At 50.1% G+C, this 26239-nt stretch overlaps 1 protein-coding gene across 9 annotated transcripts in view; it reads left to right on the top strand.

Annotated features, from left to right (window-relative positions):
• Myo9b (myosin IXB) overlaps nt 1-26239 on the top strand; it is an 85564-nt gene that overhangs the window by 6442 nt on the left and 52883 nt on the right. For all 9 annotated transcript variants that reach the window (XM_050128384.1, XM_050128382.1, XM_050128381.1 and 6 more), the window contains one exon: nt 13383-14277. In XM_050128384.1, coding sequence (XP_049984341.1) covers nt 13438-14277 — 840 coding nt within the window. In that variant the 5' untranslated portion in view covers nt 13383-13437. The remainder of the gene's footprint in view (nt 1-13382; nt 14278-26239) is intronic.

Here is a 26239-nt window from a genome sequence, read left to right as displayed (position 1 = left end):
GTACCTGAGAGACATGCTTTCCACACTACCTGTCCATGCTGGCCCTAGGGCCTGGGCTTTGTTTGCTGACATGAGTGCCACCGAGCTCCCATGTGGATAGGTTTCCAGTGGGTTAGGTGGTGAGTGTCACCAAAGGTATACACAAGGGCAGGGCTTGTGGTGCTGGGTCTCCCAGGTAGATCCCTTCTCACAGGTCACAGAGGTCCTGCTGGGTCCTGAAGGTGGAGTCCCTGTGGACTTTGGAGGAAACTGGACAGGAGTTTGTTTCTTTTAATATTTGGGATTTTGTTCTCACTGTTGGAACCAAACCTGGGTTCCCGCATGCTGGGCAAGGGCTCTGCCACAGCAGAAGATCATTTCCAAATCCAAACTCGTAAATTCTCCCAAACCTGGAACTTTCTGAGCCACTTACGTGATGCCATGGATAGAATATTCCTCATGCGGCATCATGAGATGGATTGTCGTCAACAGAGACCCAGTGCAAGTGTTGCAGGGCTGACTGATGAATGGCAGGGTTGATGCAGAAGCTTTTTGGCTTATAGTTGGGTGGAATCATCAGCATGACTTTTTTTTTTTTTTTTTTTTTTTTTTTTTGAGAGCTAGCCTGCTGGCCTGGAACTTGCAGTCTTCAATCTCCTTTGTAGCAATCTTCTGCTTCAGTTTCCCAAGTATTGGGATCACAGGCATGTATGCCAAGCTGCCTTTTTTTTTTTTTTGTATTTGTAAATGTTGTAAAATCCAGAAATATCAAAAATCTAAAATGCTATGGTCCCAGGCATTTCCCACAGAGGATTCTTGACCTTTCGAAATATAGGAGACAGTATTTTTTGAGTGACTACTTCATTCCCAGCCTGAGGCCCAGACCCACATAGCCAGTGAGATGGAGAGTCCCATGGTATGACATCACTGGGGAGTTCCCACACAGAGAGCCGTTAGGCTGGGGAAACCCACTCAAGAGCCTGACACTTGGTCCCTACCACCCTCAGGGCCTTAGATGACCCCAACTACAGAACCTTAATTGGCCTTACCTCCTAAACTATAAGTCAACTGCACTTCAAAACAAGTTGTGAGCCCAGTCACTCTGAGGCAGGAGGGTTAGGAGCCTAAGGCCAGTGTGGACTCCATGGAAGGACCCTGTTTCAGTAATCAAATGTGTATGTGTGGGGGCGGGGTTTGAGTGATTTCCTGCCCTCCCAGGGGCCCTGCGACTAGAGTAAGACTTAGCTATCTCACCAACTTTAAGCAGCAGGTAGGATGTTGGTGTCTTTCAGGTGGCTCTGCTTCTGGGACCTAGTGTTCAGTGGTCTGTGGAAATTCTAGAAAGGTCCACAGAGATGTCTGTTCTGTGCATGGGACCTGTCTGCTTCCCAGTGTGCTTTGCCTTTATTTTGCAGCCTGTGAGGCATGGGGGATGATCCCAAACCTACTCACTTATAGGGCCTGTGCCCTGCCTCCCACCTGCACCTAGAGCTTGCCTGCTTGTCATAGGTCTGACATCTGCCACTGTAAGCTCCCCGGACACCTGCAGAGACCACTGCATGGGATCCTGGCTTGTCCAGACTCATCAGTTCCCACAGTGTCCCTATCGGACACATGTGACTGTCTAAACTCCTTCCCACATTTGTAGGGCCTCAGGATCTGACCATCCTTCTTTGACTCATCTCACGTCCGTACTGGACCCGTTTCCTAACTAGCCACAGCTGGCCTCTGCCCTCACTGCCCTCACTTGGTACTTGCCCCCATGCTCCTTGTATGCCTGGCTCCTTCCAGTTGTCTCCAGCTCTGGTTGCTTCCCTGCATTCCTACCTCCCAATCCCAAACATCCACTATGACATGTGGGTTTGTGGGTCTCTCCACTCCTCAGGTGTTTGAGACAAGTCGTTCTTTGCTGTGGTTGTCCTGACACTGGAGGATGCAGACCAGTGTTGAGGCCCCTGCTCCATCTATACCAGTAGTATTCCATCCAAGTAGTTGCAGCTAAAACTGGTGCTGAGCTTATCAGTGATTAGGTATGCCAGGGTGTGTAATGACTGTGGGAATGTGCCTTTGTTCTACTTGAGTGTCATTCACCTGCCTCATGGCCACATTCTCAAGATAGTAACCCAATGCCAGACCCCGGGGACACTGGAGTGGTGTTCATTGACTGGAGGAAGAGGACACAGCCTGTCATTCCAGCTTTGGGGAAAACGGTATAGGAAGATCAATAGTTCAAGACCATCGTGAGCTACAGAAACTCTGCTTCAAAGAAGACAGGCAGACCAGGATGGGAGTTTAGTTGTTGGAGAGCCTTCCTAGGGTATGCAATAGCATCATGTAAACATGCCTTGACAACCAGACAGGAAGGAAGATCATGGTGAGTGGGAGGCCAGCCAGATTACACGAGACCTTGTTGAGAGAGAAAGACAGACACTGGCTTTTCAGGACATAAGCGGGTAGACCTCAGGCAGGGAGAATGCCTTGAGAAATGGGTGACAGAGTGGGGGGCCCAGCTTATACTTCTCCATGGTACCTGATCCTCAGATGTCAAGAGTGGCCCCAGAAAGGAAAAATGGCATGTTCTGAGTTCTGTTGTGGAGTTAGGGGAGACTCCACAGGGCCTTCGTACCATGTTCAAGCTGGAGAGACAGAAGGCCCCAGCCACCTCCAGGGCTTGCTGGCAGCACCCCAGAACCATTGCATGTAGAACACCCCATGTCTCCTCTTGGGCACATAGGTATGGATGCTAGATTGCCATGAGTGGCCACAAGCCAGGTGGCTTAAAACAGCAGGGATGAAACTTTTGGGTTCTGGAGGCCCAAAGTCCCAAATCCAGGAGACTGTCTTCTTCAGAGGCTCCAGGAGGCTCCTTCCTGCTCCCTCCAGGATCTTGGGCTTGGGTGGCCTATGGCTCAGGTCACATCCTAGCAGTCTCCATCTCTGCCTCCCTTGAATTTGTATGTTCTTTTTTATGTCCTTATTTGAGACAGGGTCTTGATGAGTAGCCCTGCTGGTGTGAACTTCTAGACCCCTTGCCTCAGCCTCTCCTGTGGGGTCAGCCTCAGGGCTCTAGCTCTATGATAGTAGAGTGTTTGCCTGGTGTGTGCAAGGTGTTGGGTTCCATTCCCAATGCTGAAAAGAAAAGAAAACCCCAAAAGTTGAGTGTATTCACAGCATACAGGGGAGACTCCCACATCACTCAAGTGCTGTGTGTCCATGTCAGCCCTGTGTCTTCTGAGAGTGCCAGACATTGTTTTTAGGGATTGTTCTGTCTTCCTATGATATCTTCTCACCTCTTGTTCTGTCGAGATTCCCTTCCCAAGTAGCTCATACTCCAAGGTTCCCAGGGGGTGTGGATCCCAGCGAGCAGTCCAGACAACTTCCAGCCTGGCCAATGGTGTCCTCCATGCTGGCTCACTGAGAGCTCTAGGTAGAAGTTGCAGACCTCTGCTTTGCCCCCGTGGCCCTTGGGCACCCGAAATGTGGCCCTTCAGCAATGTCTGGGCTACAAGACACCTATAGTTCTTCTAATATTCCATGCTGGACTTTGGCTGGAGTCCAGTCAACTCATGATACATTTCTAGGGCCACCTACACTATTATTTTTCATTATTCTTTGCAGTGTTGGGAATGGAAACCAGGGTCTTGTGCATAGTAGGCAAGTGCTGTAGCATTAGGCCAGGCCTGCAGCCATTTGCTGGGGTATTCTAGGCAGAGGTTCCATCAGTGAACCCTACCTGCCCCCAGCCCTTTACTCTGAGGTTCTAGGCAGGGATTCCACCCATGAACCATGCCCCAACCCATCTCCACTTGGGGGAGGGGGGAGTTTCTATTATGAGATCCTATTTCCTATCACTGGACCATCTCTCCTATAAACTGAGCTATGAGGTGTGTTCTCTCTCTCTCTCTCTCTCTCTCTCTCTCTCTCTCTCTCTCTCTCTCTCATTTTTTTCAAGACAGGATTTCTCTTTGTAGCTTTGGAGCCTGTCCTGGAACTTGCTCTGTAGACCAGACTGGCCTAAACTCACAGAGATCCACCTGCTTCTGCCTCCCGAGTGCTGGGATTAGAGGCGAGTGCTACCGCCACTGCCTAGCATGAGGTACTCTCTTAACTCCCAAACTCTCCTGTGCATAGTACTGTCTTCTGTCTGGGGCTGGAACCAACACTGGAACAAGGCTGTTCTGTGGCTCCTCGGCTCTGATCTCTGCAACTGTCAGATCAGCTGGTTTCAGCCATTCATCAGCGCATTTCAGATCCTTCCAAATAGTAATTAAGTAATGGGTGTGGTTCTGCATGTCTGTGGTCCTAGCCCTCTAGAGTGTGGTTCTGCATGTCCGTGGTCCTATCCCTCTAGAGCGTGGTTCTGCATGTCCGTGGTCCTTTCCCTCTAGAGCGTGGTTCTGCATGTCTGTGGTCCTGTCCCTCTAGAGCGTGGTTCTGCATGTCCGTGATCCTAACCCTCTAGAGTGTGGTTCTGCATGTCTGTGGTTTTAGCCCTCTAGAGGTTGAGGAAGGAGAATGGGCTGTTCCAGGCCAGCCCCGTCTACATAGCTAGACCCTGGTTTTTATGGGGGGGCAGTGTGCTACACACACACATGTACACACATACAAATACAAAAGGAAACTAAGGGCCATAGAGAACAGAGAGGGACCATGGGTAGTGGATCCCCCACTGCTCAGCTCATCTTGCCCTAAAGCCAGCCTTCTTCTTTTAGCCGGGGAATGATTTCACCCGCTAAACACGTGGCTTCAAATTATGGCCTTATATAAATGAGTCGGCCGCCCTGCTCTTTGTGGGGCCCCATTCTGCCTTCTCTAGTGAATTCCAAAGTGGCTGCCAGAATGTGGCTCTGAGCCTGGCTTTTCACGCAGGAGACTTGGCATGTGTGGAGCCTGAAGAGTGGCTGCCTGTGTTCAGCCGAATCCCAACACTAGGGCCTCATGTTGTCCTTGCATGGGCCAAGAGTTGGTGTCTTCTTTGAGTCTGGATTGCTGACAAAAGCTTGGTGTGCACATGGAGGTGTGTGTGTGTGTGTGTGTGTGTTGAATTCATGTGCTACATGTGTGCAAGTGTTCATTCATGCGGAGCCCAGAGCAGGCTGTCTCTCTCCTCTGTCCTTTGAGACAGGACGTGCTGTTGTTGGGTAAGGCTGGCTGATCATTGCGCTCTCAGGTTCCTCCTATGTCTATACCACTCTCGGATGCTGGGTCACCACATGCAGCCAGGCTTGAATTTTTTTGTTTTGTTTTGTTTTAGACAGGGTCTTAGTTTGTAGCTCTGACTGACCTGAAACTCACTACCAGGCTGGCCTCCTCCGCCTGCCTCTCCCTCCAGTGTGCTGGGATTAAAGGTGTCACCTGGCTTTTCACATAGGCTTGGGGATTCAAACTTTAGTCTTCATTTTTGGGTAGTGAACGTCCTAGTGGCCAAGCCCTCTCGCCAACTGTCTTTCAGGTTTTAGGAGGCATGCTCAGGCCAGGTGTGGTCACTCATCTGTGCTCGGCACACTGAGGAGGTTAGAGGAGGATCATGTGCTCTGAACCAGTCTTGACTGCAGATTGAGACTTGGTCTTAGTTCATGGGAACATTCCAATTTATATGCTGCTAGCTGTGATGTTAGCAGAGACACAGTATGCTACAAGCATATGTGTACATGCATGTGCACACGTGTGGACATTATCTCCTTTGAGTGCCATTCCACATCCTTTAAAGGGAATCCTTTACCATAGGTATTCTCTTCCTAGCCCAGGACAGGCACTAGTGTCATTGATGTGCCATCCTCTGTGCAGTGGGAGTTTCTCATTGACGACTCATGTACCACATGCCCTCTCTAGTCTGGCTGCCTGTCCTTAGCATTGTGGCTAATTTTTTTTGGGAGGGGGCCAAACTCACTATGTACTTAGACTGACCTCAAACTGGTGGCAATCCTCCTGCCTCAGCCTCCCTAGTGCTGGGATTGCATTATGAGCTAGGAAGTTTGACTGCAGCATGGTGTTTTTGAGGTTTTTTCACACTATTGCATGGACCTGAACTTTATTCCGTTTTGTTGCTGAGTAGTATTCTGTTGGGTGGGAGGTCCACATTCTACTACCCAGTTTTATTTCTGATGACTCCCCTTGAATGATCTACCAGGTTGATTTGATTTGACAAAAGGATTGGTGTGTGTGTGTTTGAATGTGTGTACTCACATACATATTAGCAACTTGTATGGTACTTGTATGTAGATGCCAGATGACGATGTCAGATGTTTTCCTCAATTGTGCTTCACTTTAGTTTTCGAGGCTGGGTCTTTCATGGAACCAGAAGCTACACAGTTGGCTAGCCAGACTGGCCAGTGAGCCTGGAGTCCTCCCGTCTGCGTTTCCAGCACTGAGTTATGCATTTAGTACCACTCTTGGCTTTGTCTTTTTATTTTTTTATTTTTTTCCTAGACAGGGTTTATCTGTGTAGCCCTGGCTGTCCTGGAACTTACACAGTAGACCAGGCTGGCCTCAAACTCAGAGATCCACTTGCTTCTGCCTCCTGAGTGCAGGGATTCCAGGCATGTGCCACCACTGCCCAGCCCACCCTTAACTTTTTATGGGGGTTTTGGGATCAGGACTTGCTTTTTTGCATGACACATGTTCACTGAGCCATCTCCCCAGCCCTAAGGGGATTGTTTTTGTACTAATTTTTGAGAAACTGCTTCTGACGGCTTGTTTCTTTTTCCCCCTGCTTACGTGTGTGTGGTGGGGAGCGTAATGGGGTGGTTGGTACTTGAGGAGGTCGAGCACATTAGCTTTTCAGTATTTAAGAGCTAAGAAGCTGGCATGGTGGCACCTGTCTATGATTCCAGCAGTCCAGAGGCTGAGGCAGACAGTGGAATTCCAGGTCAGCCTGCACTGCACAGTAAACCTCTTATGTTTTTCTTAAATAAATAAAAAAAAACAAAACAAACAAACAAACAAACAAAACACTTAGCAAGAGAGAATTACCAGACATGGTGCTCACACTTGTAGTCCTGAGGCAGTAGCATTTCCTTTGAGTTTAAGGCCACAGACTGTGACTCTTGAAATAAATTAATAATAAGGCGAGACAGAATATAGTTTCTCAGGACCTACTGTCCAAGCCTGCCCTGCAACCAAGCTGTTTTCCACAGGGAACACAGACAGTGGCTCATGGTTCCATGTGTGCATCCTTTCTAGACACACCCGGGGATTCTCAGGGTATGGGTTTCACATCCACTTAAGACAGGATGTTGGGCCACAGCTTGATGAGCTTCCGGGTCCCAGACTCTGAACACTGCATGAGGTAGGTGTACCGGACCGGAAGTCACAGAAAACCAAGTCCCCTTGAGAAAGATGTCATGAAGCTATAATTATTGAAACTGTGACTCAGCAGTAAAGCCCCTGTCTAGAATGCCCCGTGAGGGCCTGGGGGCATGGCTCAGAGGTGGAGCTCCTGTCTAGAATCCATCATAAGCGACTGGGGACATGGCTTGGGGTGGAGGAGTCCTTGCCTCCTAGGATCCCCCAGTGGAGGCCTGGATCTCTCTCTCTTTCTCTCTGTCTGTCTGTCTTTTTTGTTTTTTGAGACTGAGTTTCTCTGTCCTCGAACTTGCTCTGTAGACCAGGTTGGCCTTGAACTCATAGAGATCCACCTGCCTTTGCCTCCTGAGTGCTAGAACAAAGGCGCGTACCACAACTGACTGGCTAGATGTCTCTTAATGTGTCTTTGTGTCTCTGTCTATTTGTGTGTATAGGTTTTGTTTATTTTTTGAGCCAGACTCTCACTGGTTTTGAAACCCTAGGCTCAAGCAATCCCCCTACTTGCACCTGTGGGCTGCTGGACTCTGGTTTGAAGGTGGGTATAGTGCTCCCTTCAAGCATAATTTTTCCTCTTTGCATTAGTATGCACCTGGGGAGGATGACAAGTTGCCAGGGGCTCCCTAGGCCAATCCCATGACAGGGATTTCCCAGGAAGCAGGCAGTCCAACATGGAAAGAGGTGCTATCTAAGGTACAGTCTCCTTACCTGTTGTTAGCTGACTTCCATCCCCTCTGCCCACAGCCTGGCAGGGCATCAGGCATCTTGGGCAAGAAGCCTTATCAGCTTTCTTCCAGTTTGAGATGGGGCTTGCTGAGCCGGTCCTGTTAGCTGTCCCACGAACCTCACTCATTCCTGCCTCTGAGAGGGCAGTTTCTGAAGCAAGGGCCTGAACTGGGCATAGATGGCTCAGCCTACATCTACAGCATGGTCAGAGGGACTTAGTCAAGGGCTTTGGGCAGGACAGGTGTCAGTGCTCCAGGGACTAGCCACACCCCATCAGCAGGCCCTGCTGGCTTCTCTCATGGGAGATGGTCCCTGTTAGGGATAGTGGGTAGGCACCAGTGTAACCTCTGGTCATCTGTATCTAGGAAGTTAGGAAGTCTGGTGACAGTCTAAAGTTGGCTTGTACCCAGGAGTCACCTCCCAGAACACATGCCCTAGGAGGGGTGATGGTCTCTGAGCCTGGCTATGGGCATATTTTTGTGGTGTTGGACATGGACCCATGAATGAATGTGTGCAGGCTTGTATGTGCAAAGGTGTGGGGGCTTGGGTGCACAGGGCATATGCTTTTATGTGTGTACTCGTGCATGTGTTGTGCAGATGAGCTTGTGGGCACATAGACACCCTAATTGGTACTAGTGGGTCCACAAGAAGTGTGCAGTCAGGTGTCATTTGACAGATTTTTTTTTTTTTTTCAAATGCAACATCATTAGCCTTTTCTGTCACTTTTTTAAATGTCACACAGTGGACTGACCCAGCTCACCATCATTAGGTGATATTATGTACAGGACCCCTGTGGTATCCACAGGGCACCTTTAACTAAAAGTCCACACGCAGTGAAGGACTGTCGGCATGTGAGTGCTTGTGACTTGATTAAGGTATAGAATTGCACTTTGAGTCCCCATGTTTCTCACCTAGACTGCTCTCGCCCTCCAGGCATCACCTGGAACATTCTATAATTAACTCTTAGAGTGACCTGAACTGCCAGGTGAGCGTGGCTTCAGGCCCCACCCTAGAGCCCCTGCTGCACTAACAGCTCCCACCCCTGCTCTTGCTGAGTGAAACAGGATCTCTAGCTGTGTCCCAGGCTGACCTCGAGCTCAGGATCCTCATGCCTCAACCTTGAAAGTGCTGCGATGACATGTGTGCATTAGCAAGGCTGTCTTTTTATTCTGTGGGATTTTGTTTTCCATTTTATTGGTTGTATGTGTTGCATGTTGTGGCAGTCACAGGACAACTTGTAGGTCTTGTGGGAGTAGGTTTTCTGCTTCAGCCACGAGTAGGTCCTGGGGATTCAGTCGGGTTGTCAGGTTTGGTGGCAAGCACCTTTATCTGTGGACCCCAGGCCATCTTCAGATTCGCATCGCCTGATTTCCCAAACAGTCTACAAAGGTGTGATTGCCTCACAGGAAGCCATTTGTATGGTTGTGGCATGAGCCTAATGCTGTGACCAAGGTCAGAGATGCTCGGGTCTCCTCACCCTCCTTACCGCCCTGAGACAGCCTGTCAGCTACGGTTTAGAGAACGTTGTGGATGTGGAGTGCATGGCCTGAATGCTTCTGTCTTATTGAAGTGAAGCCGTGTAAAATTTACCACTTGAAAGTGGACAGCTCTCTGGAGGGTCGTGGTTCATTGTTGTGCAATCCTCACAGCTGCTCATTCCAGAACCTGTCCATTGCTGTGGAAGACATAGCACTCTGCCCCTGGCAGCTTCTGCTTTTCTTCCTGCCTTTCTGATTGGCTTGTTCTTGACATTTCTTGTCAGTGGGATCACACACTGGATATCAGTGTTGTTGTCTGTTTCTTTGTTTGTCATACATACTAGGCTGTTCTTAAACTTCTTTTTTTTAATTTATTTATTTATTAAACTTCTTGCATAATGAAGATTGTCCTTGATCCTCCTCCTTCCACTGCCCCAGTGTTGGGATGGCACATACAACTGCCTTCAGGTTATACTTTAGAGGATGGAACCCAGGACTTTTACATACATGTTAGGTTGTTGCTTTGCCAGGTGACTAATGCCCCATCATGTTTCCTGGTTTTACCCATGTTCTGTCCCTGTGGAGCCTTCCTTTTCACGGCTGAGTGGTATTCCACATTTTACTTAACCCTTCATCCATTGATGAGCATTTGGTGTGTTTCTGCCTTGTAATGCGAGCCAGTCTGTGTGCATTTGTCTGCTGGGATTTGAGTTTCTTTGTTGAGTGCTTTTGGGTCTAGGACCAAGAGCAAATTGCCAAGTCTGTATGTACTCTTGGCAGTGTTTTCACACTGTAGTGGCTGCGTCTTAGGAAGTGACAGAGGCTGTGTGCTGTGCCGCAGTTGTTTCTCCTCTGGCTGTGGATACTGCAGTGCTGACTGGTTCAGAGCTCTTGGGACCACATTGCTGTAGCATTCACCTGCCTCCACTTTATTTCTCCATAGAGATTTACGGGGGTGGGGGGGGGCAGAAGGGGGCGGTGGGAATGCCTGGAATCTGCTGGAGTGATGCTTAACATTTAAACAGACTTCCAGGGGCCAGTGAAATGGCTCAGCACGTAAACAAACGAACTTGCTGCTAAACCTGATAACCTGAATTTAATCCCTAGGACCCACATGGTAGAGGGAAGAACTGATTCCTGCGAGTGGTCCTCTGACCCCCACACATGTGCACATGGCACAGGTGCATACACACAATAGGAAAAGATGCACAGCTTTGACCCCAGTCCACAGCAGGGAGAGCACAGGCAGAAGAAGGCCTGTAAATTGAGCCAGCTTGCTCTTCATAGCAGGTTCCATGGCGCCCAGTGCCTCATAGTGAGACCTTGTCTGAAAAGACAAGCTAAAAACAGAGCAACAACAAAAGTGTGTGGCCTGGAGTCAGCCAATAACACAGTGTGTCGTGTGCCTCTGTGTGTGTGTGTGTGTGTGAGTGAGCATGTACACGTGTAAGTGCATGTGTGTGCGCGTGTTTGCACTGCGTGTACTCTTCCCATGGTGCACAATCACAGGTCAGAGGCCTTTTGGGAGTCAGTTTTCTCTCCTTTCCTTTCCTTTTTTTTTTTTGAGACAGGATCTTGTGTAGCCCAGACTTGCTTCCAACTTACTATATATCTGGGGCTGGCTTTGAATTCATCCTCCAACCTTTCTCTGCCTTACAGATGCCACAGCAACAAGCATGTGCCACCCCAGCCAACCTCTGCCTTGTTTCTGGGTACTGTCTCCCATTTCTGCAGTGCGGAATCCCAGCACTATCCCAGGCTAGCTGGCCCTTGAGCTTCTTTGTGGCTCCTGTCTCACTATGGGACTCTGAACTACATGCATGCTGCAACATATTTGGTTCTCTGTGGGTTCCAGGGTCCAACCCAGTTGTCAGGTGTTAGCAGGCATGTCTACCCTCAGGGTCACCAGCTGTCTGTCCTGAAGACAGTAAACCATGTCTAGATGTCTTTTTTTTTTCTTTTAATTAGTGTGTATGGGTATTTTGCCTGCATATATGTCTGTGTACCACATGTGTGCTTAGTGTCCAAGCAGGCCACAAGAGGGTGCTGGATCCCTTGGAACTTGGGTTGCAGGTGGTTGTGAGCTGCCATGTAGTGCTAGGAACTGAACCTGGATCCTCTGGAAGGAAGAGCAGCCAGTGTTCTCAGCTGCTGAGCCAGCTCTGTGGCCTCCATTTCTAAATGTCCTAAATACCAAAGACAGTGTCAGGGTTGTGTGTGGACTTGGAGTAATGATAAGAAGTGTCTACATGGGATTCGCATATGTGAAGTTTTCTTCAGATCTTTGTGGATCTCTGTGTGTGGCTGGGTGTTTGAGGGTTTGTTTCCTGCTGTTTTGAAATACTGGGTGTTGAAGCCCGTTAGGCTTGTGGTGCCGAGTCACACTTCTGCAAAGTCAGGGGCCAGCAGACGGCTGGAAGTGACTGAGGTAAATACCATAGTCTTGTTAGCGCTTGGTTTCTGGCCATACCTCCTCCCCCAGCCCTCTTCACTTTTTATTTTGAGACACAAGCAAGCTGAGTTGCCAGGGTGACTTTTTGTTGTTGTTGTTGTTTCAAGACAGAGTTTCTCTGTGTAGCTGTGGCTGTCCTGCAGCTCACTACATAAACCAGGCTGGCTTTGAACTCAGAGATTGACCTGCCCAGGCTGGTCTTTTATTCAAATCCTCCTGCCTCAGCTTCCTGATAGTTAGGGTGACAGGTGTGTGCTGCCAACCAGGTGTACCTGTATCTATTGATCCAAATATTTTATTTTGGTGACCCAAGGCTAGAACACAGGACCTCAGGACTACCAGGGACGTTTCCCACCACTGAGCTGTACCTTGGCCTCAAGTGATCCATATTCTACCAAAAGATGGCTCCTTAGTAGTGTGGGGAAAGATCTGAAGTGAAGCTTGTGTCTTGTCTGCCTTGAACATTTTCCATGGTGCTTCTGGGAACTGTTGCTGTCACCTTGTCATAGGGAGCTTCTTTCAGCCTTGTCCCTCCTCATGCTTCACAGCCTAGGATCCCAGTGCCAGTGCCATTCCTTGACTGCCTGTCTTTTAGGCTTTTGCTGAGTCACACTTCTGCAAAGTCAGAGGCCATCAAACATCTAGAAGTGACTGCGAGGTAAATACTACAGCCTTGTCAGCCCTCGGTCTCTTGTGACCTTGCTTTTTTGGTGTTGTAGCAAAAGTGGTCACATACGGTATTTCTGCCTTGGAATAAAACTTTATTTATCAAAACAGGCAGTGAAGACTACCACACCCCCCTTCTATTGGCTAGTCTCATGAACAAACTCCTCTTCATCCTTTGGAGCCCCTCTTTCAGGTTGCCACTCCCTTTTAAGGCTTCTCAGCTCCCTAAGAGAAATTCCTCCTATGTTTCATTTACTGTTGGGGTTGCAGACCAGCTTCTCCTGCTGGCCTGAGTAAAGGCCTCATTGTCTTCTGTTGGTGCACAGTGGTCTTATGCACTTGACCCATACTGCATTTGTGTTTTTTTTCTGCAAGATACCAGGCAAGCTATTATTGGCATCTACTCATTCCTTGTTCTTACATCCTACGGGAGTAAACGTATTTTGTTAAAAATAATATTTGCCAGGGTTAGGGCATGGCTCGGTGGATCCCCTGCCTAGAATCTCCCAGCAAGGGGCTGGGGTCGTCTCTCAGGGGTGGAGTCCCTGCCTAGAATCACACACCCCACTTCTGCCTTCATGCTGTGTCCCTTCCCTACCCACAATAGGCTATGGGCTCCATAATTGCCATGAAGAGAAGAAGGTCAATGGAAGCACTTGAGTCCTCACTCTCAAGACCAGCAGATTGTTTCTGGTCTGAGATGCCTGCTGGGTTCTGTTGTGGGTCTGGCGCGGTTTGTGCCAGGGTGGTCACCATGCTAATCTTGGTCTTCCTTCCAGCTGCCTGGGGTGCACACCCGCTGGTGAGGCATGCTGAGGCCAGGAGGCCGACAGAATGAGTGGACACGAGGCTGGCAGCACAGGCCGTCGGCAGCAGGCCACCTATCACCTGCACATCTACCCGCAGCTGTCCACCACTGGGAGCCAGACCTCATGCCGTGTGACCGCCACCAAGGACAGTACCACAACCGACGTCATCCGAGATGCGGTGTCCAGCCTGCGCCTGGATGGCTCAAAGCACTACGTGCTGGTGGAAGTGAAGGAGTCAGGCGGGGAGGAGTGGGTGCTGGATGCCAGCGACTCGCCCGTGCACCGTGTACTGCTTTGGCCTCGACGTGCCCAGGATGACCACCCGCAGGAGGATGGCTACTACTTTGTGCTACAGGAGCGCAATGCCGATGGCAGCATTCAGTACGTGCACATGCAACTGCTGGCGCAGCCCACAGCCGCTCGGCGCTTGGTGGAGCGTGGGCTGTTGCCACGGCCACAGGCCGACTTTGACGACCTGTGTAACCTGCCAGAACTGACTGAAGCCAACCTGCTTCAGAACCTGAAGCTGCGCTTCATGCAGCACAAGATCTACACTTATGCGGGTAGCATCCTGGTGGCCATCAACCCCTTCAAGTTCCTGCCCATCTACAATCCCAAGTATGTCAAGATGTATGAGAACCAGCAGCTGGGCAAACTGGAGCCACATGTGTTTGCTCTGGCAGATGTGGCCTACTATGCCATGCTGCGCAAGCGTGTGAACCAGTGCATCGTCATCTCAGGCGAGAGTGGCTCTGGCAAGACGCAGAGCACCAACTTTCTCATCCACTGTCTCACAGCACTCAGTCAGAAGGGCTATGCCAGTGGTGTCGAGAGGACCATCCTAGGTGCAGGGCCTGTACTGGAGGTAAGTGGGGGGGTGAAGCTCAGGGTTTTCCCACCACTCACTGAGCTGTGCGAAGCTGGGTCTCCATCTCAGAGTGCACTGATCTTGCACGGGACTCACATTTCCACACCTAGCAATACACACAGAGAAAGTGCACACATGTTCTGGCTTTGGAGGGCAGGATTGGGTGAGACATTCTGTGTATCTGGGGTGTCGGCCACTCCTAGTGGTCTAGGCTCTGGCACGACTGGGATGAGATTAGAGGCTCAGGATGTGAGGGGAACCATGAGCTGTGCATTTTGCCCAGAGGCACTTACAGAGGCTGCTAGTGATCTGCTTGCTTAGGGAGGCTGCATCCTCTGGCTCAGCCAGGCCTGACCTCAAGTTCAAGAGCATCCAGAGCAGGAGAGGAGAATGGCAGGATTCAAATTTCCTTGGTGTTCATCTGCCCTCTGGGTCCTAGATGAGCAGGTTGAGCTCGTGTTAAATATCAGAGGGCATTTCAGGAGCATCAGGGAGATGATTCCAGGCTGTACTGAGGGAAACCTTGCCAGACCCTGTATCTTATGCCTCCTGTCCGAGGTCCCCATTTACCAAATTCCATAGGAGCCGTTGATGTGTCACTGTGGGCAAGCCTTCTGGGCATGGGCTAGTGTCTGCAGCCCTGGAGTTGGGTCCTAGGCCCTGCTCTTCTCTCTTTTTTTAATGCTAAGCTTTTTTTTCTTTTCTTTTCTATGTATGTGTCTGACTGTGTGTGTCTCTCTGTGTGTTTGTGTGTCTTTGTATGTGTGCATGTGTGTGTGGGGAGTAGGGTTGCTTGCATGTGTGTCGACGTCTGGTGCCTGCAGAAACCGGAAGAGGCATCAGATCTCCTGGAACTGAGCTATGGGCAGTTGTGAGCTGCCACATGGTGCTGAGAATTGAATCTGAGGTCTCAGCAAGAACAGCCAGTGCTCTTAACCCCTGAACCATCTCTCCAGCTCTTCTTGCTCAATAGGCTTTTAAAAGTCAGTTAATTTTGTATGTATGTGAGTGTGTGTGTGTGCACAGTGCACATGTGGAGGTCAGAGGACAACCTTCTGGGGGTCGTTCTCCCTTCATATGAATCCCAGGGATAGAACTCAGGTCATCAGGCTTGGTATCAAGTGTTTCACCCATTGGCCACTTTTTTTTTGGAGACAGGATGTTACTGTATAGCCCTGGCTGTCCTAGAACTCACTGTATAAACCAGGCTGGCTTGAATTCACAGAGACCAGTCTACCTCTGTCTCCTGAGTGCTGGGATTAAAGGCCTGTGCCACCACCACCTGACTGATTTTTTTTTTTCCTTCAGAGCCATGTCAGCAGGTAACAAACTTCTCAGAAGTCGCCTCTCACCTCCTGCCTTTGGTTCATGGCTGTTGTGTTGTGCTCATTGTAACTGAAGTCAGTGCTGATGTATTGTCCCTAAACCTGCAGCATACCTCAGGGCTGGGTCTTGATGCACGGGGACACGAGTGTGACACCTTTGGCTACTACCTTAGTGTGGTGCATTGTTCCACCACCATGGGAACCTGCTCTTCTTCCTAACCCCACTGTCACCTGGCAACCCTACCTTGCTAATCCATTTGTGCCTAAGGTTCCTCTTCCTTTTGTAACTTGGGAGCTCGCTTTTTTTCCCCTCACGAAGTAACATCCTCTGACAGTTGATCCTCCATATTGCAGCTTTGTCTCCAGAGCCAACTGGCCATAGACCCGTCTGTGTGGGGCTGGGGTGGCTGTCAGCAGAGTGCTTTCTTCACCGGCATAAGGATTTAGGTTTGACCCTATGCTGGGCGTGGTTGTGCACCTTTGTAATCCCAGCATTGCGGGCAGAGTCGGGAGGCTGGGGCTCTCTAGCCAGCAACGCTTGAATAAGGGGTTAGCTCCAGGCCAGGGAAAGACCGTCTCAGAGGAGGTCAACAGAGTTCCAGGGGTGTGGCAGCCAGATACCCAAGCTGTACACAGATATTAAAAGGTAAATGGAGTTGGAGAAATGGCTCAGCAGTCAAAGGCATTTAATGCTCCTGCAGAAGACCAGAGTTCAGTTCCTAGTGCCCACATGATGGCTCATAGCCATCTGTAACTCCAGGTCCAGGAAATCTGGTCTCCATGGACTCCTGTACGCATAGTGCATATAAACTCATGAAAGCAACCACACAGAACAAATAAAATACATAGGAAATCTTAAAAAACAAAACAAAAGCAGGAATGTAGGGGCCACATTTGGTCTGTATTGATCAGGCAGACTTCTCTGTCATTGTCCCCAAGCAGGACTGTTCCGGATTCTCATTGGAGATGGCAAAAAGGCTACAGGAGGTTATGGCCTGGGGTGTCTTGAACTAAGGCTACTTCCACCCTGGGAGTGCCAAACAAGAATGGATTGTGACCCTGATGTGGAAGGCTTCTTTATCCTTAGGGTCCCTGGAGGAAGGGGGGGGGGGAAGCCCCCATTGACTTATGACCTCTTGACCACCCCCTGCATAGAGAGCTGCTGTTTGCTCTGCAGATTTGATGCAGTTGCTTGTAGCCTGCTGCATTCATCTGGGTTCCTCTTCCTCTCAAGATCATTACAGGCCATTGTCTGAGGTCACAGGACTCAGCTGTGCACCAGCATGGGTGATGTATTTCTGCTTTCTCTTCCACAACCCTTAGTTAGTTCAGTGCCCATGTCTCATAAACTTAAAAAGAAAAAAAAAAAATCCAAAACACCACTGAGTAGCAGATTAAGTTTTCTAAGCCGAGTGCTATGGCGTGTATCTCTTGTCCCGGTACTTGGGAGGTGGAGCCAGAGGATCAGGAGTTTAGGACCATCCTTGACTGCTTAGAGTTTGAGGCAAACCTGGGCTACATGAGACCCTGTCTTGAAGAGAGAAGAGAATTTAGGTTCTCTTTAGATTCTCACGTTCCCAACTTTTATCAGTCCATCTGTGTGGATCAACTATCCCTTCTACAAATATAAGTCTCCCTCAGCCTCAGTTACCAACAGTGAGCCATGATCTGACGTAAGAAATGGGAAAATCCCCAAAGAAGTCATTTGTAGGTTTTAGACAGGTCTTGTTGGGTATGGCACAGTGAGCTTCCTTTACATTTTGCAATGTCGTGACACGAACCCCTGTGCAGTGGTGCTGTGCTGTGCATGTGGTTCTCGCGATGGGCACTAGCTGCCTTGGTCACAAGTGGTTGTGGTATCTTTATGGTTGTGTTCATATGGCCCTTGTTTGCCTTACTGATGGCAACAGAGGCAAGAGTGGTGCTGTTGGTCACTTGGAAATTTCAAGTAGAACCTGCAGAGCCCTTCCTTGAACCGAAAAGGCAAAAGTTCAAGGAGCTGACCATGAAGAGGGCAGGTGGCTAAGTGAACTGTTGTCGTTGTGAAGTTCCCATTCCAGGGTGTTTCGTTACAACCACAGAACACAGATTCCTGCAACCCTGTTTCCAAATGAGGTCACATTTCCAGGTCCGACCACTGTGGCCCCTATAGACTAACCACTGGTGATACTCAGCGACCAATGACCAACTTCATAGTTGTCTTAGGAACTGTCTTTTCTCTTGAGCTGGTGAAGCCATTGCCAGCCTCCTCATCAATTGCTTAGGGATGCTGGCATGACACTGGCTGTCGTCACTGTCAAGCGTTTAGTCACTGGTGTGAGCCAACTACCACTCCCACTGGCTTCCTTCTTGGAGCCTCAGACATGGAGCAGCCTGACCACTTCTCTCTGGCAGTCACTGGCTGGGGAGGGTGGTGGCCTCGCTGGGTTCGAGGTGAACTAGAGCCAGTTCTGGGGCTGAGAGTCGGCATGCTTCCCAGGGTACCCATCAGCTTGGGGTTCCCATGCTCAGAGCTCAGAGCTGGCCTTCTCAGCATGGGCATTTCCCATGTCTGGTGCCAGGTCCTTCTCTGCAGAGTGGGCAAGCTGTATTCTGAGGGCATCAGCTAGTATTGCAGCCTCCATCCACCACATGTCAGGAGTGCTCCTGTAGGTGTAATACCAGAGTGTCTGAGACCTGTCACTGTCCCGTAAACGAACACTGTCCCTGCCTACGTGAATACTGCCCATAGCCATCCTGGGAGGCAGAGAATTTGGCCAGGTTTTCTTTTTGAAAATTTTAACTTAGCTTATTTATTTACTTATTATTTTGAGACAGGGTTTCATTGTGGCCCTGGCTGTCCTGGAACTCTCTATGTAGACCAGGCTAGTCTTGAACTCACAGAGATCCACCTGCCTCTGCCTCTCAGGTGCTGGGATTAAAGGCGTGCGCCACCACACCCAGCCTAATTTTTAATTATGTGCGTTGGGTGAGGTATGTACTTGTGATCAAAAGCTTTTTCTTTGTATTATGTTTGTTTTGAGACAGGTACCCATGTAGCTCAGGCTGACTTTAAACTTACTATGTAGCCAGGGATGACCATGGACTCCTGATCTTCTGTCTCCACCTCCCAAGTATTCATATGACAGGCATGTACCACACCACACCTGATTCCCTTCTTTTCTTTCTATGTTACCAAAGCTGGTTCCAACTTGTTCATCCTCCTGCCTCAGCTTTTGAATACTATATGAAAGGCACTGACTAATAAAAAAGAACCTTGTGTTAGCTGTATTTGTGAAGCCCCTGTTCCCTGGTCACAGCTGCCAGGGGTCAGGCCTTGGTACATGTTGGGTCACAGGTCAATCCGACTCATGTGACTCTCCAACCCCACTCATTCCTGTTCTCTGAGGGTTCCAGGCTGCAAAGGCCAAAGATTCATGCAGCTTGCGCAGAGCCAGGGACTTTTTCTTGACTCCCCAAAAGAAGAAGTTGGGTTGCTTTGAGGTTTGGGTGTCTCTGGGCCTTCTTGTCCCCCTCAGGCCTGGGTGCAGCTTCAGTGCAGTGTTGACCAGAAAACAGGAAGATGCCTGTGGAAGACAAGAGCCTGTCAGTCAGTGTCCCTGCATGCCCCAGTGACAGCTGCCATTTCAAACAATGTGGGGACAGCAGGACTGGAGCGTTCTCCAGTAGGCAAGGAACAGGGCCCCCCACACTGCCTCCCTTCAGAAAGGAGACACTTGTGTGGGCTGTGGTCTGCCTTAACTAAAAGGACAGTAAACATCCGGGGACTTGTAAGCCTGGTGGACTGTCACTTTTGCTGGGCACAGCAATCCTGACAGCCTTGAGTTCAGCTGAGTAGCCTTGGAATGCTGGTTATGGGGTTCACCCTAAAACATGCCCAGGACACTGGGCAGGCTCACTCCAGGGAAGCAGGGCACAGCCTGGCCGGTCCTGGTGTATTTCCACATACTTCTGTGTGAGCCAGAATGGGTTCTGATTCTGAAAGCAGAAATGAAACATGGACCCACATTCGGGAGCTATTTCCCCAGGGGCCCTGGCTTCACTGAGTCACAGGCTCTGCTGGATCAGGAGAGGAGAGGGAGGGAGACAGAACGCAACTGTAGTCACCACAGGCACCTGCATTCTAGAACAGAGAAGGGTCCTGAAGCTGCTGCCACCTGCCCAAGGCCAGGCTCTGTATCCTTACTCTGCAAACCAAACTCCATCCCCACCCTGCTGGTCACCAGAGCCATGGCACTGTGATTACTGGACCTTTGCCCGTAGGCCATGGCTTTCATGGGGTATGGTGGCTTGACTCTGCCTAACCACATGGCTTCACTGATGTAAGGAACCTGAGAATTCAGACAAAGGTATCTAGCCTGGCTGATACAGATTCTGGAATTGGGAGTGCCTAACCCTGTGCTTGGGGTGTTTAAGAGGCTTGATATTGACAGATAAAAAGTGTGTAGATATACTGGGTATGGTGGTCTGTCACTTAGCTTTTGGAGTCTGAGGCAGGAGGAATTTGAGGTCAGCCTGAACTTCATTATGAGTCCCTGTTTCTGTCAGTCAACCAAGAGTATGGCTCAGCAGCTGTTGATCTGAGGGGAACCTCTAAAATACCTCATTTTGGAGATTTGTCCCCAGGTACCCATGTTGGTGACATCACTGGGGCTGTGCATTGAGGAGTCTAGGAGTCTTGGTCTCTTCTCTGGCTTCAGGCTTGGCTTGATTGCTTGCTGTATGCTCATGCTGCAGTGTGATCCAGGCCAGAGGGCCCTGGCCAGCCGTGAGCCAGCACCGGCTCACTTTGCAGAGTCAGCCTGCCTCCACATTTCAGCACAGTGACACAGTGGCTGTCACAAGGCTTGTCCTGACTTGCTCTCTACTGCTGTGGTGGCCATTGTGACCCAAAGCAATGCAAATAGTAAAGGACATGTTCTAGCTTAAAGATTACAGCCTGCCATTGAGGAAAATCAAGGCAGGAGCTTGAAGCAGAAAGCACAGAGAAATGTTGCTCACTGGTTACCCCAGGCTCACAGGCTGCTGCCTGCCTTCCTTTCTTTTCTGATACAGGGCCTCTCCTCATAGCCTAGAACTGTAAGAGTGCTGGGATTATAGGCATATGCCATCACATCCAGTACTCAACTGCCTTTTTCCTACAGCTCAGGTCAGCTTACTCAGGGATGGTACCACCCACAGTGGACTGTGCCCTTCTTCATCAATGCTTCACAGGCCAGTCTGATGGAGGCAGTTCTGTGATTGGTGTCCCTTCTCCCTGGGTGTGTCATGTTGACAGAATCAACTATTTTACAACCATCTGGTATAGTCACTGTGTTGTACAGTCTAGTCCCAGAACATGCCATCCCCCACCCTGTCTGTATCAGTTGTCACTGTCACTCCTCTTGTATCTACTTCCCGTCTCTGGCTTTGCCTGATATGGTTCGTGTGAATTCAGCAGGTGTCAGGTGACCATTGGTTTGGCTTCTGTCAACTCAAAAGCATGATTCCAGGATACATCTGTGTTACAATGTGTGTTGGTATGTGAGTTTTGTTCCTTTTTCATGGCTGAGTAATACTCCACCCTGCAGTCAGGCCCCCCCCCTTGATCCTCTGCTTGCTAGCTCTGTTCACATTTCATTCCTTAGCATGGCCGACTGCAGTTAGACTCCCCAGCTATTTGGATCTCTGCTCTTCAGGGTCCCCACAGAGCAGTGTTGTAGGATCACTGTTTGCCCACATGAAGCAGCATCTGCTCTAGCAGCTCCTGAGAGTGGCTTAAGGGCTGAAGCACCCAAGAATCCTGGGGCAGTAGAAAAAGGAGGCCAGTGCACCACAGGACATTTGTCCACAGCCTACCAAGAGACCAGCAGTCAAGGGCAACCTGCCTTGGGGAGCTGCGGGTGGCAAGAAGCAGGCAGGACCATTGGCTCAAGCTTCCTCAGCAGAGGCATCAGAGCTAGGCATGACTCAGGAGCAGGACCAGTGACTGAGCGACTAATCTTGGTGGAGTCAGACAGTGGTCTCAGATGGCTGCAGGAACTGTTTGGTGGGCCTTGGTCAAGACAGAACAGAGTGCTTGAGGTTCAAGGACCATGACTCACCTTAGACAGTGAGGCTTCCTAGGCTTGTGGGCTGGCAAGATGATTCAATGAGTACAGGAGCTTGCTGCCAAGCTCTAGAACCTGAGTTCAGGCCCTGCATGATGGAAGGAGAAACTGACTCCTGAAAGATGTCCTCTGACCTCCACATGTGTGTACATGTGTGTACACAAACATACACAATCACAAAATAAATAGAAATATTTCAAAGTTTGAACAAAGATGGGTGTTGTGGGCATCTGAGAGGAAGACGGATCAGGATGTTGCTGATCAGGGAGGCCTAATGTGTTTGGGGCTGAGCTGGGGAGTTGGATTATAACAGGGAGGTGACAGGGTCATTGCAGACCCATGGGGCGGGCAGGATTGCTTCCTCAGGAGACCCTTGCCACCCTACTTTGTACCTGTCTGGGTCCCCAGAGGTCTCATTGTGGCCATCAGGATCACCATGGAGAAGGGAGACCATAGTGTGCGTCGTGTTTGGGGGTGGGTGTCTTACATAGAAGCAGAAAGGAACCGTGCGACTGGAATCTGAGGTCCTTGAGGGATGGATGGAGGAACAACCAGATACATACAGACCCATGGCAGGAAGCAGTCTAGGGGACCCCTGGGTTGCAGTTTCTGAAGGAGCCAGACAAGCAGGTCACACATGCATCAGGGTACAGAAAGCCCCACAAAAGTCACATTTATTCAAACTCAGTCCCCTCCCTGCTGTTCATGTTTGGAGTTCAGGCCCCTGTCCACCATGTATCCAGATGTCAGTCAGGCTCCTCTGGGAGCCACTGAGCTTAGAGCTGCTAGCAGGGGTGTCTAGGTGTCGTGGAGCCTCCAGTCTGAGTGCTTTCAGGGTACTGTGTTTGTGGTGCATCGAGCCACATGTCCTCTGCACCTCTGTGGATGTGACCGAGCCCTGCAGGCACGTCACCATCCACCTGCTGCCAGAATGTTCTCTGTTGCTGAGGAGGAGTCCTGGGTGTGGGATTTGGAGCTGGGTCTCTAGACTGACTTGGAAAGAGGGCTTGAAGATCAATAGCAGGAATTCCCCAGAAAAGGAGGGTCAGTAGGCTTCCTGCACCCCTCCCCACCCCATTTCCATCAGCTTTACTGTCATTCCACGTGGTCTCATGTAGCCCAGGCTGCCCTCATACTTGCAATATAGTTGAGGATCCTCCTGATCCCCCTGCCTCCATCTCCTGATAGCCAGGATAACAGGTGTGTGCCACAGGTCTGGTTTATGTGGCTTTGGGAATGGAAGCCCGTGTAAGTGCTATGCACGCAGTGTGCTCACTGAGCTGTAAGTACCCTACCAACTAAGCTCCAGGCAGTCAGCCAGCCGAGCCGTATCTGCAGCCCAGTGCAGGTTTTCTACAGACAATGACATTCATCTCCTTCTAAAGGGTTTTGATTTCTTGGGCTTCAGTTTTTCATGGTTAACTGCAGTTTGAAAATACTGAGTAGAAAAATCCAGAAATAAGCAGTTTCAGGTTTCACCGTTGATGGCTTAGTGAGTATGCAGGATCATCTCAGCTGAATGTCTGGTTTGGCACCACCCATGCTTATGGGCATCCACTGGGAGTCTGGGATGCATGGTTTTAATTATCAACTTGACACAGTCTGGATCAGCTGTGAAGATGGTGTTTGGTGAGGGATTGTCTGGATCAGGTGGGAACTGTCTGTCTTGATTGTGCCGTTGAGGTGGGAAGACACCACGCTCGGCAGCAGCATCCCTTAGGCTTGGGTCCTAGACTGTTGGAGTGAGGAAAGCAAGCTGAGCACAGAGCACTGCCTTTCCTGAGTGGGTGCTGGGCTCGGGTCCTCGTGCTTGCATGGCTGTCACTTTACCTTAGGGCTGACTACCAAGCCCCACTTCCTTATGAATCGCCCATCACTGTGTTTCCAGCAGCCTCCTAGAAACGCTCACTCTTGCCTTCATTCTGTCTGCCAAGGACTTGGGGACCACCAGGTCCAAAGACTGCACAAGGCCCAGGAGTCCCTTTCCCTCTTCGGCACCCCTGCACTTCCTTCCTGCACTGCCTTAACACAAGTGGAACATAACATGAGCTTGTGGGCACCTGGGATTGTGGCCAATATCTGTAGTTTCTGATGTGCCCCCTGGGAACTCTTAGAAGTGCAAGTCACACAACCAGGGCTGGTAAAGCAGGGACACTAGGATGAGGCAGAGGCTCTTGCTTGGCCACAGCTGGGGAGGAGGTGGTCACTGGGACATTGAGTTCCTGGCTCTGGTGCCTTCACCCGACAGCAGAGGCAAACCAGCAGGCTGCCTGCACCTAGCCCACCTCAAGGACATTGGAAGCTGGAGAACAGTGGAGCCAGTGCATCTGCAGGAGGAGGGAGAGGGCAGACCAGCAGTTAGCCCGCAGGAAGGGTGTTGGGTGGATAAGGAGACACTGTTCCAACAGGTATGTGTCCTGGGACCATTCCTGGAAAGGTATTTGCGAGCTGCAGGCAGAGTCAGGGTGGCCCTGAGCATCCCTTGCCAGGGGACAGCTGTGCACTTTGAGTTTGCCCTGTGCCATGCAGCCTCCCAGCTTCTCCCCTGCATAGCCAATGAGGGAAGGGCCTTTGCTCCTTCAAAGCTATTTTAGACCTGGGGGAAGTTACATTTTTGGGAAGACCACATCTAAGAGTATAGTGAAATTATGGGGTATAGTTTAAGCGCACAAAAAAGGTCTCCTTGAGCTGGATATAATAGGACACGCCTGTCATCCCAGTGCCTAAGAATTTGAGGCAAGTTTGGCACCATCCCCAAAACAGAGTAGCAAATGTCTCAGAAGAAATGCACAGGGCCTGTATGAGTACTGTGGGGGACCAGTGTGTGCTGTCTTGTGGGGGAGGGACTCCCATGGATATGCAGACCAGAGTGCACGGTGCTGTAACATCAAAGGCCAACGTGCTATACAACCATTGTGGACAGGTCACAAAAGATACACACTAACCTCCCCCTCCCCCACTAGACCTCTCCTCCCCCACTACCAGAACTCCTGAAGCCACTAGACCAGCATTGACCCTGTGGCCCCAAATCTCCTGGAGTCTATATGACCAGGTAAAGAGAAGCAGGTTGCAGCCCACAGATAAGTAGTCCAGCTCAAGAAGCTGATGCAGGAGGATCATGATATCCAGGTCAGCTTCAGCCACGTGGCCAGGTTTGAGACCAGCCTGGGTTATGTGGGATCATTTAGAAACATGAGGAGTCAAGCTGGGCATGGTACCTCGTGCTTTTAATCCCAGCACTCGGGAGGCAGGGGTAGGTGGATCTCTGTGAGTTTGAGGCCAGTCTGGTCTATATGTAGAATCGCAGGGCAGCCAGAGCTGTTACACAGAGAAACCCTGTCTTGAAAAACCAAGAGAGAGTGAGAGAGACTTGTGGAATGGAAGGTAGGGCACATGTTGTTGTCAGAGACAGCACATTTCAGTTTTGGGGTGGTACCTTAGCGGTTCCAGGGTCTGCTGGAGTGATGATAGCTAAGCACTTGGTTTGTCTGCTCAGCATTTGCAGGGAAGGGCGATCCATGTAGCAGAGTCCAGGCTGCTGGGGCTAGATAGTGAGAGCCTGTCTGCTCCTCTAGTCTGATCCAGACAGCAGGTTCCAGGCTATGCAGTGATCACAGGGAACAGTATCCCACCCCACCTCCCCATCTTGGTGGCAGTGCTCTTTTCAGGGACCTTTGGCCCTGCCCTCCATCTCCAAGATAGCTGTCGCTGAAGCCTCTAAAAGCTGCCAGTTTGGGTCCTTGTGATACACCTGCACACAGGTTACCTTAAGGCTCCAGTGGCATCAGGAGTTCCCCAGTCAGGTTCCCAAGGATCCTGTACCCATATGCCTTGAAGTAGACTTGGTTGAACTACCTCTCTCTGCTGCCCTCAGTTTCCCCAGTTTCTGGGAGTACAGCCAGTACTTGCTTCTTGGCAGTGTAGGTTGAGAGCAATGATCTCTTCTGTTCCTGAAGCAGGGGAGCAAGGACTAGGGTGTCAGGTGTCAGGACTAGAGCAGTGCAGTTGATGGCCAGTATTGGTAGTGTCCTGAGGTAACAGATGTCATTCAGGAGAGGGTGCATATCTGTCATCCCTACCTCAACAAATGAAAATACTCTGGGGGGCTTGAAATAATTAGGCCCAGCAAGATGGTTCGTTGGGTAAAGGTGATTGCTGCTGAACTTGAGGCCCTGGGACCCACATACTGTAAAGAGAGAATTGACTCCTGCAACTTGTCTTCTGCCCTGTAATTGCAGTGTGCCTCCCCCAATAAGTAAATTAAGAACTTAAATTGCTATTGCACACCCTATAGAGACAGTAAGGTAGGTCGCAACAGGACAACTTTTTAAAAGACAGAAAAAGAAAAACACTTATAAAATATGTGCTGTTTTTTTGAGGCAGGTCTCACTATGTAGCCCTAGTTGACTTAGAACTCCCGCTGTCGACCAGGCTGACCTTAGACTCAGATCTACTTGCCTTTGCCTCCCAGGTGCTGGGGCTGAAGGTGTGCACCGCTATCTTCTTGGTTCTGCTGCTGTGATGAAGCACCATGACTGAAGCAAT

Source organism: Alexandromys fortis, unplaced genomic scaffold, assembly GCF_014885135.2.
Source record: "Alexandromys fortis isolate MF-2015 unplaced genomic scaffold, M_Fortis_MF-2015_v1.1 scaffold_296, whole genome shotgun sequence".
Lineage (NCBI taxonomy): Eukaryota > Metazoa > Chordata > Mammalia > Rodentia > Cricetidae > Alexandromys > Alexandromys fortis.
Note: the sequence above shows the minus strand (reverse complement) of the source record. Positions and strands in the feature narration are given on the sequence as shown.